Source organism: Hemitrygon akajei, chromosome 15 (assembly GCF_048418815.1).
Source record: "Hemitrygon akajei chromosome 15, sHemAka1.3, whole genome shotgun sequence".
NCBI lineage: Eukaryota > Metazoa > Chordata > Chondrichthyes > Myliobatiformes > Dasyatidae > Hemitrygon > Hemitrygon akajei.
The window spans coordinates 54,284,662-54,298,662 of NC_133138.1; the positions used below are offsets into that span (position 1 = coordinate 54,284,662).

General features: G+C 39.1%; 1 protein-coding gene across 5 annotated transcripts in view; it reads right to left on the reverse strand.

The window, feature by feature from the left end:
• Positions 1-14,001, reverse strand: part of unc5a (unc-5 netrin receptor A) — a 607,644-nt gene that overhangs the window by 15,813 nt on the left and 577,830 nt on the right. For all 5 annotated transcript variants that reach the window (XM_073067589.1, XM_073067590.1, XM_073067588.1 and 2 more), the window contains one exon: positions 8,368-8,532. In XM_073067589.1, the coding sequence (XP_072923690.1) occupies positions 8,368-8,532 (165 nt within the window). The remainder of the gene's footprint in view (positions 1-8,367; positions 8,533-14,001) is intronic.

The following is a 14,001-nucleotide window of genomic DNA, read 5'->3' on the forward strand; positions in this document are numbered from 1 at the left end:
AGGGAGAAAGAGAATTAAAAGTTAATGAACAAATGCCATTGACATTTGAACAAAGGTTCACTATGTGGGATTGCAATAGTAAGAATTACTTGGCTTTGTAGGGAATGCAATGTGGAATTAAATTAGGCCACCGATCATCTATGATCTCACTGAGTGACAGAACATAAGTGTGGGACAAAATGAACTCCTCGTGTTCATGTGCTCTGAAGATTTGAATTTGGTTAAATAGTTGATTCAACTCTGAACCTCCTTCAGCAGCCAGAGTATGATTATGCTGCAAATTCATTATAAACAACCAATTATTCAGCTTCTACTGAATTATTTATAAATAATTATGCTGTTGTGCACATTTTGTACAATAACTATTTCTGATAAAGAGTTTCATAAAGATATCAGCACACAGTTTCCCTGAGCATCTATTACTTACTTTCAGGAGCAGCATCAATTTTATTAGGAAATAAAATCTTGCTTGGTTGAGATAACTATCCTTTTCATAGAAACGTTTATTAAAAAGGAGACATTTTAAAATTAAGACCCAACAATATCACTCAAAGTCAAAGTCAGTATAATAAACAAATGCTGTTCAAATATAATTGTAAAATTGAACATTGCAACGGTGCCTTTCTACAATCACTGATTTGGATTCTACTAAAGATTGGAAATGAAATAAAGTATTTTTGAGCTCTTGTACTATCAACAAATAGAGTCATTGATATTTTTATTACTAATTTTGCTTAGTGGAACATTATGGGCTGCAGCAAGTGAATTCCCCTTAAACTGTGAAGAGAGACCATATCTACATCATAGATGCAGATAATTTTTTTTGGTAATTTTAACAGCTTCTTTTTTAGTACAATATTCTTTAAAAATTAGAGCATTGCACTTTTTATCCCATTGAATATAAAAGCTTTGACTGCTTTCTGCATGTTGTTCCATAGACCTATACAAGATCAAACAGGACTAGTTTTGCAATCCATTCAAAATTAGCATCACGGGTGAATGAACATATGGCACTGTCTCTAAGTAATGCCTTCCAGCAATTGTGCAAAGCATCAGTATGCTCTCATTATCTTTATGATACTCATCTTCTTTAAACAGAATGGAAGGTCATATGCAAGTTTTCTAGATACGCTAAACTCCCAGCACAGTGCTGATGCATGCATTAGCTGTTCCTTCTCTCAGAGGGAATAATTTGTCTCCAAACACTGGCTCCAATTTCCCAGTGAGAAATTATTTTAATTAAATTTTCTCTCCAATGTGTTAAGGGCCTCTAAATCCGTTTTTCTAATGGACCAGTGCCAGACACTCAAGCAAGATGCCTCAATAACAAGGCTACCTGCCTCCTTCTTAAAATGAGCCCATCCCCAGGCTATTGGATAGAATCAACAGCCTGTACAGAAAGTGGAGGAACCTATCATACCACTATGGCCATTCTAAACAATGAAAGCAACACAATTCAATGATATAACTTTTCTAGAACATAGGTTCCCAACCTGGAGTGCTCGACTCCAGTGGAGTTAGACTGCCTAAAGTTACAGGTGCCAATGAGGCTTAGTAATACTACATTAGTTAGAAAGTTCACCAAAAACTTAAATATGTATATACATCTACTTGTGGTACACTAACTGCACCAGCTCAGTGACACTAACTATTGAGACACGCATAACTGTTTTAAAAAAGTGGCTTATTGTAATGAAAGATAGGAAGAGGAAGCAGGAAAGCTTTGGGGGATGTGGATAGGCTGATTGAATGAGCAAGAACATGCCAGCTGAAATATAATGTGGAAACATTGAAGATTTCATACTTCAATTTAAAATATAGAACTTTCTAAGTTCTATACACAGAACAGCCAGTCTTTTTAAGTAGTCCAGAAAGAAAACTCAGTAAGTCCTAGACCATGTATTAAGACCACAAGAAATATCGGCTGAATTAAGATGTGACATACAGTCATACCCAGTTGTGGCACAAGAAATCATAGTTTTTGAAAGGGAACTAGATGTCTGCTCATAAATATCAGTGTACTATAGTTATCCTAAATAATTTGGAAAGCCACTGATATCTTGGTCTTTATTAAATGAGTAAAGTAGTTTCATAGCAATTACATAGGGCTATGGCAAAATTGCATCTGGAATATTGTGTACAAGTCTGTTCTCCTTTCCCAATGACATAAATACTTGTAGTAGAGAGAAAACAACAAAAAATCACCAGTTTGATTTATGGGATAGGGCGTTTACCCACTGAGGAGAAATTAAGCGGACTGGGACTAACCTCTCAAGTTTAGAGGAAAGATGGAAACATGCAATTTTTGTTTAATAGGGCTTGCCAGGATGGACAAAATGATGATATCTTCCTTGGCTGGGATACCTAAAACTTTCCTAATCTAGAGGGTAATGCGTCATCAGAATTCTCTGCACAAGGGAGCAGTAGAGGTTCAAGACCAGGGCAAATAGAATTTTGGATAGAGAGGGAATGAAGGAATCTTTGATAGTGGAGGAAACTGGTTCTAAGGTAAATGATTAGAAACGATCTCATTAAGTGTTGATCAAATATAAGGGGCAAATAATGCACTGTTGTTTCTATTTCTTTTGTTGGTAAAACATCCCAGATTCTGATACAACAGTAAAACTCTTCTCCCAGAGCCATGTGAGAATAAACAATGTACTGGATTGAAAGAGGAGATGAAAATTAAATTACATGTAATAGGATAATAAGCATTAACAAACTAAAACTTAAAATAACAACAGCTGTCTTTCTTTGCTGCCAGAACATAAAGTCTGAAATGAAGATATGGTCATGACCTACAAATGCCACTTTGATATTGCATTAATGGAAATCAGAATTAATTGCACTCTAATTCCAATCACTCTGAATCATTCACAAATGAAAATTAATGCTGATTTCTAGCCAGCTCAAATTTTAAGTCAAAATTAATCAGTTGTGTTACTTGGGAACAGTTTATGTAAAGCTGAAATCAATGCCATAAGATTTTTTTTAAAAACTCAATGCTAAAACCCGTTACTGATCAGTTTTAGGATTAGGACTATTCTTAAAGGTGTATGTTCCTATAAAAGGTCACTTTCACCTCACTGGGATGGAGACAAATCAAAAAGAGGATAAGAATGAAGAATCACATGTACTCTAAAAGAAGGGATGTGGTTAAACTGTATATCCCATGAAAACTAACATGGGTGTGCAACAGATGATCAATGCTATGTATTGACTTATTGCTTTCTATGAAAGCCCAGTTTTAGCAGAGCTATTGGCTAAAGCCAGCCTGCACTTCTTAAGAAGATGCATATATTATGGAAGAAGCACAGGCATGAAAATGCTTTTTCACTCATTCTGATGCAAGTAACTTTGACAGTTGACAAGAGTGCTTGCAGACACTTCACAGGAGATCTAGCCAGAGTAGATGCAAATGGGAGAGATGTCCTGTATCCAAAGGAGGGCAGAAGGCACTTCACACTCATGACCAGTAAGCAATAAGATAATGCTCATGGGGTCAATACCAGAAGTCAACCCGCAATCATCAGAAATCAGTGACATAAGGAGTTCAGTGGACTAACACGCACACACACACACACACACACGTTTGAGATTCTTTTATACCAGTGGCCTGGGAACATGAACATCGCAACAAAAGCAAAGGTAGCAGATCAAGAACACAAGAGATTGTGCAGATGTTGAAAATCCAGAGCAACACACACAAAATGCCAGAGGAAATCAGCATGGAGAGGAATAAACAGTCAACGTTTTGAGTTGATACCCTTCATGAGGTAGCAGATCAAATTTACTTTATCTGGTGCTAATGCGGTGCTATTATTACAATCTTTATCTGAATTGTTTCAAATTTATCAGTTATTAATGTCAAAGGATCCATCAGCACTTAGTGTCTCTAATTAGTCTTGAGGTATGTGGCACGCAAAACTTTGGGGGGGTGGGGGGGGGTGACAAGTAGTAGCCATGCAAACAAACATCAAGTATGGATTTGAATAATAAGCTCACTGCACAGTTAAATTTAAGTTCTTGTGACACGACTGGGTATGACTGTATGTCAGATCTTAATCAGCTGATATTTCTTTTTTGTCTTAGTACATGACCTAGGATTTACTGAGTTGTCCTTTTGGACTACTTAAAAAGACTGGCTGTTTTGCGTGTAGAAATTTGATTTTCTCATTTTATTAGTAAATAAATTTAAAGCCCCATGTATTCATTAAAGATTTCAGGGAGTAATTTAGAATTAAGCATTTAAAACTTAACTTCAACACTGGTTTAAGACCTGTAGATTATTAAACATTGGAGCAGAATTAGACCATTTGGCCCATTGAATTTAACCAATCATTTCTCCTCATTTAACAATAAATTAAAATCCACTTTCAAAAAGCAGATGAAAGATCATTGAAATCAAAGGTCACAATTGCACACACCTTGGTGGGCATAAACAGCTCTTAGAGAATGGGCCTTTCTAGTAACGTGCAGTTGTCTCTGATCCCCTGCAGCCAAACTAATATTGCATAAAGTACCAGAAAACCTCAGTTAATTTCAGGAAATATCCAGTCAGATCTGTGGTAAATATACTGCAATCACAGCTTTGTTTGGCTGGGTTTTGGTCACACAAAGTTTGCCTAGTGTATGCGTTACCTTATGTTATTGCATTTAACTTAGACGAATGCCTCAGTATCACTAATAACTGACTAAAACATTCAATTTATTTAGTTTTGTGGAATTAAAGCTTCAGTGAGATGAATTAGAACATAATTAATAAACCAAAACAAATCTAAGTAATGAACTTGCAGTGCTCTTGAGCTGATGATGAACTATCTTCCCCTACTGAGAAAAGATTCTTTTCAACTCTACAATATTGGTTCTACGTTCAATGCTCCCTGCACGTTTCTCAATATTTTCCCAGACAATATGTTTATTTATGATTTCTTCTCATTGTCAGTACCTTTGCCCATTAACTTCATACTTCCAACTAAATTCTAGCTGATTAATGATCTCATCAGACCGATTTGGCCTGCCAACATCTGAGGACTTCCATAACTGAGATGGAGGGTAGAATTTTAACATTGCAGAACCACTGTTTAATTATTCCTACACTCCTGCATGCAATAATCCATTGGATTTTTTTTTTACTGTGGCAACATTTAACAGAGCTTTTGCTCCTCGAGTTTGCCTGGGATACACAGATAAGTTCTTTCCAGGTCTCATGTTAAAAGCCCAGCCAGGTGCAACATCAAACACAGGGGACAAGTATGTGGTTCAGTGTTGAGATTTGCCTGCAGTGATGATGCACTCTGACTTCCACCAAGCCCTGGTAATTTGAATGGATTACTGGGGACTTAGTGTCAAGTAAAGTTCATTGGTCCAGGGATTGGCAAAGTTTTCTGTTCACCTTGCAGTGCTGCTGGTGTTCTAATCGTTAGCAGCTGGCTGTTGCTATAAACTGAGATGGACTGAATGTCATTTCACCACATGCTGGTAAAATCCATCCAGCTTTCCAAATGGTAACCAGCCAAAATGCTTCACATTGTGGTTTTACAAAATCTGATATCTGGCACAATTGTAACTATACATCACTTTTCATTTACTAATGTCAACACTATTCAGAGGAAATTGCTAAGTTTTTTAAAAAAAATCCAACCTCCTGGTATTATTAATTCCCCTTCTGGTATAATTCTTTCAACAGCAATCAGAAAACTATCAACTTAAACGTGAGTGGATACAGGGGGGTTGCATGGCTTCCCTGGCAGTGTTGAAGGAAATTAAGTACTTCATAAAATGCTTTCCTTTTGGCATGAGCCTTTGTTAACATTACTGCCAAATTGTCTGGAGGTAATCAAAAACCTTGGAGAGGTTGGCTGCTGTTTCTCTACAAAAACAATAAAACACAGCACACCCACCATATTCACTGTGCAAAATAACTATGTTTTGCTTAAGGCCAAATTATCTAACTGAACTATTTAGCAAATCATTCTTGTTGACCATTTGCATTAAGAAAATAATTTAGTCTACATCTGTGCATGAAACAACATGGACTGAAAATCAACAAGGGCTACATTGTCTTTATTTCTAAGGCAGAATAACTAAAGCTTAACTCAGGCCCTTAGTGTATCCAGGTCCAAATCTCAGCCCTGTTTTCTAGAGACTAGCTTGGGGGCAAAGCTGTTTGCACTATATTGGAAGGATGCAAGTCCCAGACTGGGATACCTTTAGGTTCGCAGAATAGGGTCTCAGCTCAGTGAAAAATGTCTACCAACCTTCCAACAAGTTGAAGGAAATCATCTCAGGGTCCAATCATGGGACTGTTGGCTGCGATTTCAAAGAAGCTGAAAAGTTTTGAACATTCTCAGCTCCCTCATGAATGAAATTTCGAAAACTCTAAGAATAAGTATCAGCCTACATTGTGAGGGAATACCTTCTGGCCTCTCCCAAAGGCAGATACCTATACTGCATTCAAGTAATGAAGTCTTCTCTAGGTGCAGAAGTTCTGACGGGCTCATCTTAAATATGTTAGAGATTTGCTTTAACTAAGGAAATTATTTAACATCCTTTGAGAAAAAGTGTTTTAAGCTGATAAGTTGAGCCTCCAAATTTTTACATACAATCTGTTCTGATGCAGATCTGAGGATTTGATACTAATGCTTGTCGTGTGCATTAAAAATGTTTATGGTTTGCCATTTACTAAAATATAGATATTTTGTATTGATCCAATTGTTTTTCTGATTGTTCCCCCGTTCCATACATGATGATTGTATCATTTTAGTAGTTAGTTTTCAGTAATTTTTTTGAAAATAGCCCCTGCAAATGAAATTCCTTTATTCTTTAATTGAACATGATTCTGTTTGTTTCTGCATTAAATCTTCTCCTGAAAACTTAATCAGGCATTGCTCATCATGGATCAATCTCATATTCATAATGAGTGTCATGCATCAGGCATGTACGTAATGATGGCATATTCATTGTGTTCCACTTAGTACTAAAACATGCCTATCTACCAAACCAGGTATCTGTTGTTAGTTACTGTATTATATTTAGACAAGGCATATGGTTCAAAGGGCACATCAGGCCCAGGCCTTCATTTGGCAAGGTTTTGAATACAAGAAAAGGGAGGTTATGTTCCAATTTTATAAAACATTGGTCAAACCTCAGCTCAAGTACAGCATGAAGTCCTGGTTAGCATTTCATTGGGAAGATGTGGTTGTGCTGGTGAGTCTGAAGAAAAGATTTATCAGGATGTTGCCTGGCATGGAGTGTTTTGAGGAGAGGCAAAAGAGGCTTGGTCTATTTATCATGGGGCTGAGGAGGTTAGGAGGAGATAAGATTGTAGTATGTGTGATTAATCACAATACAGTTAAAGTAGTCTGTAGGAGACTTTTCCTCTTATCAGAAATGACTAAAACCAGAGGACATATATTTAGGATAAGAGGTTAGAAATTCAGAGGGGATCTGAGAAGGATTTTGTTCAACCAGCGGGTGCCAAGTGCCTGGAATGCATAGACAGGAGAAGTGGTCAAAACAGCATTGTCTAGATGAGCTCTTGAATCACCTGATTGCTGAGGAATGTGCCCACAGGCTGGTGTAGATAAGATGGTCAAATGCTCACACCTTTGCTGTATGACTCCATATCATGTAGAAATCATAAAAATAAGCCCAGAAAACAATATAAAAGAATAAGATCTGTCACTTGAACTCTGCTCCCTCCTCCATTCTGATACCTCAGTTCTCACTGTCCTGCATTATTCTTATTGACCTCAACACAAACACCAGTGAGTGCACCTCATCCTGAAATCAGCCACAGACTCAATGCTAGTTTCAGCAATTACGCATAACAATAATGACTTTTTTCATTTACTCTTAACTCATCAATTGTTCTTCCGTCTACACCTTTGCTATTTAGTATCTTCTGCCTCCTTCTTTAATAAACTTTTATTTTCTTCCCCTCCTCTTTTAACTTTGAAATTTATTTATTTTCATCAGAAATTAAACAGAAGAAACAATAGCCCTCTACCTACACCTTTTTATTCTGGCATCTCCCCTCACACCCCATTTCCAGTCCTGAAGAGGAGTCTCGGGCCAAAACGCCAACTACTTATTTAATTTCCATAGACGCTGCCTGATTTGCTGAGTTCTTGCAGCAGTTTGTATGTGTTGCTTTGGATTTCCAGCATCTGCAGATTTTTGTGTTTAAGATGATCCCAAAACATTAACAGTCACCATCACCATATACACTGTCTGAATCTACTCATTGGTTATTGTTATCTCATATTTCTCATTTTCATACTAGATCTTGTGCTAAATCCAACATATTTTTAGCTATACAATTGTATCCCCTCATAAATCTGAAAATTATCAGGTCTGTCTTACCTTGGCAAAGTTGAAATGAATGTGAAAGCTTTGTCCTTCTCCTTCTACTTGCCAAACCCAAATTTTACCATTGAGTTCAGTTGTGGACAGATTGTACCGTTCCAGAGTGAAGGTACAGTGCAGATTTCTTTGACAGCCATTCCAAATGTGATAAAATGGAATTTCCTAGGAAATTAAGTAAGTTAGGTATTATACCTTAGGATGAACTAAATTAGAAAGAAACAATAATTCATGAAAAAAATTACAATTAATCAGGATGTGTACAGAGTCATAAATGCTATGCAGTGGATTGGTTGTTCCATTGAGTACAAAGTGCAAATGGTTAGTTGTAATCCTCCACACACTGTCCATAACCTTGACTATTGTTCCTTCTAATTGTCAGTTCCAACTATGCTTTTGGTACTTACCACTGGATCCATCTAGGAGACCTATTGGAACCTACTGGGCTTTGCAAAGCAATAAGTACAATGACTAAAAGCAAAACAACACTGATGTGCAGAACAGAAAGAACTCAAAAATAGCAAAAGCATACAGTATCTGCATAGAAATCCTAAAACTCAAAGGAGAAGAGCTTTAGACTCTTCGCCATAGTCTCATTCTGCACATCTTGGAACGGATATGAAGGGACCTCAGGGTTGCCATAGTTGTGACCATGCTCAAGAAAAGGGACAAGTGCAACTTTGGTGACTACTTTAGTGTTTCTCTGCTGTTTATCATGGGGAAGATCATTGCCAAGTTCCTGCTCAGTTATTCTCAAAATCAGTGTGGATTCTACTTAATCTAGAGACATGACAATCATGATCGTCACCGTGTGACAACTCCAAGCAAAGTTCATGAAGTAGCACCTGCCACAATATGCGCCTTCTTCAAATTCACTAAGATTTTGACTCCATCAATAGGGAAGGGGTGAGAAATATGCTCCACAGATTCAGCTACACACAAAATATTTAGTTCTGTTTGGTCCACAAAGGAATGTAAACCATGTTACTAACAATGGATCCATAATAAGATCAATCCCAGTGAAGATTGGCATAAAAAAAAAGGCTGTACCAACATTTTTTCAGTCTTTAGAACTAATGAGAAACCTCCAACAATCATATTTCAAAATCAAGCGAAGCCTCAACAGTAGACACACTATGGAAAATGAGCTCCAAGATATTGTCAACTTGTTCACAGAAACATACAAGTGAATGCCTACGATATTCAACATATGCAAGACACAAATCCTCTACCAGCTGCTCTGCTGTACCATGGTACCCTCCAAAAGGAAAGATTCACAGTAAGACCCTGGAAATTGTGGATCATTTCTCATATCTCAGAGATGACCTGTTAGAGATATCGATGAGGAAATTCACCAATCACTTTAGTGCAAAAGCATAACCATTGTCTAAATGAAAAATAAGTATTTGTAGATTAAGACCCAGTACAAAGCTCCTAGCCTACTGAGCACCAGAAATCCCTTTCGTCCTTTTTGCTTTTGTGCAGGCATGTCAATGCCGTGCAGAATTACCGCCAACACTGTATTCTCTAAATTCACCGGAAAGACAAACCAACTAGTAACAACATTACCCCCCCCTCACTCTCGGCTTTCCATAGGGATCGCTCCCTACGCGACTCCTTTGTCCATTCATCCCCCCCATCCTTCCCCACCGACATCCCTCCGGGCACTCATCCCTGCAAACGGAAGAAGTGCTACACCTGCCCCCACACTTCTTCCCTCACCACCGTCCCAGGCCCCAGACAGTCCTTTCAGGTAAGGCACCACTTCACCTGTGAGTCAACTGGGGTGATATACTGTATCCAGTGCTCCCGATGTGGCCATTTATACATGGGGGAGACCCGCCGCAGACTGGGAGACCATTTTGCCGAACACCAGTGCTCAGTCCTCCAGCAGTGGCGGGATCTCCCTGTGGCCACACACTTCAATTCCACAGACCACTCCCACTCCGACATGTCTGTCCATGGCCTCCTCTACCGTCAAGATGAGGCCACACGCAGGTCGATGGAGCAATACCTTATCTCCCGCCTAGGTAGCCTCCTACCTGCCGGCATGAACATCCAACTCACAGACCTCTGTTGATACCCCTGCCCCACCTTACCCCCATCACTATCTATTATTTTAGTCTGGTTCTCTTTCTCTCTCTTTTTCCCCCATCACTATAATCTCCCCCAAGCCCTACCTTTCTTTCTCTTTTATTTCCCATAATTCTCCACCTTCCCCTAGCCCATTTCCCTCCAGCCTATCACTTCCCAGCTCTCTACTTCATCCCTCCCCCCACTTCTTATCCCCCCTCCACCATCCCATGTTACTTCACTCCTGATGAAGAGTTTCGGCCCGAAACGTCGTCACTACCTCCTCCCATAGATGCTGTCTGGCCTGCTGAGTTCTGTCAGCATTTTGTGTTTTTAGTAACAACATTCTCTCAGGCTGAATAGCCAGCATCAAGTTTCTAGTTGCCCTCAGTCAGCTTTGCAGGTTTAACTCCAGAGTCCCAAAGATAAACACATGCATCCAAATTCAGCTGCAGAAGGACTTTAACAAAGTTCAGGAATGGGTTCAAAGCCTCTGAAGAATTGCAACACCCCCAGCAGCTCCTGGGAACCTCTGATGCATGATTGCTCAAAGTGGATAACCAGCATTCAGGATGGAAGTGAGCACGTGGAAGCTCTATGTGAGCTGTTGAGGGAGAGGACCACCTCACAAGCTACCCACCGCTTGCCTCATCTGCTCCCACACTGGCCATCAGAGACCCACAAACATGGAGTGTATGCACAGTACTCTTGATGCCAAGGGATTATGCAAGAATAAAAGAATGCAACCAATGAACAAACCCAATAAAAAAATGCAAACTATCAAAGGTTCTTCACACATTCTCCAAAACTAATAACCTCCACCTGCTTGAAGGGAAAAGACCAATAGATCTCTGTGTCGTCCATTCCTAGATATGTAAATCTTTTCTGCAAAATATTTGTCCTGGTATGGAGAAAGTGGCTCTCACTATTTTCTGCCACAGCAAGAACAGCTTCACTGGAGGACTGCAGTGGTTCAAGGAGGCTGTTTTATTCACCTCTTCAGAGGCAATTAGGAATAATTACCAGGGTATCTGTACTGATTCAACTAATCATAAATCCAAGATGCGCTGGTGAACAATGGCATCTGCTGCGGGCTGCTTACAAAAAAACTCTTACAGCCCCCAATGACCTTGCGAGAGCATTGTTCAGGAGGGTGAACCCACAGAAAGCAGCAGGCCAGGTGGGATACTTGGTCGAGAACTAAAGACCTGTGCTGATGTCACTCGCCTCTTGCCTTGGCAGTCTGAGGTACCCACCTGCTTCAAGCAGGTTTCAACTATACCGGTTCCTAAGAACAACGAGGTAACCCACCTCAGGACTATCGTCCAGCAGCACCTACGTTCACTGTGATGAAGTGCCTTGAAAGGTTGGTGATGAAACATATCAAATCCTGCCTGAGGAGCAACATGGATCTGCTGCAATTTGCCTACCTGAGCACCAGGTCCACAACAGATGCCATTTCACTGGCTCTTCACTCAACTCTGGAATAGCTGAACAGCAAAAATACATATAACAAGTTGCTCTTTATTGACTACAGCTTGGCATTCAATACTATCACTGCATCAAAACTAGTCAATAAGCTTCAAGACCTTAGCATCAATACTGCCTTGTGCAATTGGGTATTTGATTTCCTCATTTGCAGACCTCAGTCAGTTCAGATTGGCAACAGCATCTCCTCCACAATCTCCATCAGCATAGGTGTGCCACAAGGCTGTGTGCTTAGCCCTCTGTTCGACTCACTTTATAATTAGACTGTGAGACTAAGCACAGCTCCAATACCACATTTAAATTTGCTGGCGACACCACTGTCGCTGGCCAAATATGAATCAATATATACAGTAGAAGGAAGATTGAAAATCTGGCTGAGTGGTGCCATAACAACAACCTCTCACTCAATATCAGCAAGACCAAGGAGCTGATTATTGAGTTCAGGAGGAGGAAACCACAGGTCCATGAGCCAGTCCTCATAGGGGATCAGAGGTTGAGAGAATCAGCAACTATAGATCCCTTGGTGTTATTATTTCAGAGGATCTGTCCTTGGCTTTGCACACAAGTACAATTATGAAGAAAGCACAGCAGTGCTTCTACTTCCTTTGAATTTTGTGAAGATCTGACATGACATCTATAACTTTAACTTCTATAGATGTGTGGTGGAGAGTATATTGACTGGCTGCCTTATGTCTGGTCTGGAAGCACCAATGCCCTTGAACAGAAAATCCAACAAAATGCAGTGGATATGGCCTAGTCCATCACAGGTGAACCCCTCTCCAACACTGACCATGTTTATATGGAGAGCTGTTACAGGAAAACAGCATCCATTATTGAGAATGTCCACCATCCAGACCATGCTCTCTTCACAATGCTGCCATCAGCATAAAGGTACAAAAGCCTTAGGACTCAGGTCACCGCCAGGTTCAGGAATTACCCCTCAGCCATCAGACTTCAAACCAGAGGAGATAACTTTACTCACCCCATCATTGAACTGTTCCCTCAATTTATGGACTCACTTTCAAGGACTCTTCATCTCATGCTCTCGATATCTGTATCTTATTTATTTATTATTTCTTTTACTCCCCATTTGTATTTGAACAATTTTTTGTCTTTTGCACATTAATTGTTTGTCCGTCCTGTTGGGTACAGTCGTTCATTGATTCTATTATGTTTCTTAGATTTACTGAGCATAAACACAAGAAAATGAATCTCTACATTGTATATGGTGATATACTTTGATAATAAATTTACTTTGAACTTCAATCGGTAGATGAAAAACACAGTCATGTTCAGCCTTAGGAGCATTCCCTAAGTCTCAAATAAATTATTTGATTTGAGACCTCTAAAATTCAGCTTCAATTTGTGATGATAAGCTTCCTTAGATTAAATGAATTTATAAATTTAACTTGATATAACTGTATAACTTGAACATCTAATAATTTTAAATGGCTTACAATAATCAGCCACACTTGAATGATATTTCATTTGCCCCAATATTGTTTTGTATATTTTAGATTATAAACACTGTAGGATACAGCACTTTAGTTGTATTATTCCTGCAGGTGGTGCTGTCAGTATCATTAAGTACAACAAAACTCAATAAATGTTGTGACATCATATTGACACTGACCTTCACCTTCTCTGATGGAGATTGCACAGTTTCAGAATCTATCTGATTAATATTGTTGCTGCAGGCCCTTTCACAAATGTAATTACTCTCCCAGTTCATCTTTCCCTCTAATCTGTAGCCATTTGTGAACTTCCATGACACATTTGTCAAGACTCCGGGCAAGTTCAGTTCTTAGCTCCAGGATTTTTTTTAAAAAGCTATCTCTCTCAGTCTGTACTTATCTCTTGCACCTTGCTTCAGCGTGACCTGAATTAATCTCCTTTTTTGATACTTTTATTAACATTTTACAGACTGACTTCTATAAGTTCCAGTTTGATTATCTAACCCAAATTTCTGATAATGCAATGTATCTGATTCTTCACCAAGTGCTTTCCCTCCACCACTCCCCCTCCATGAGTTCCTCAAATTTAAAATGCCACTATATCTTCCTAAGTTGCCAA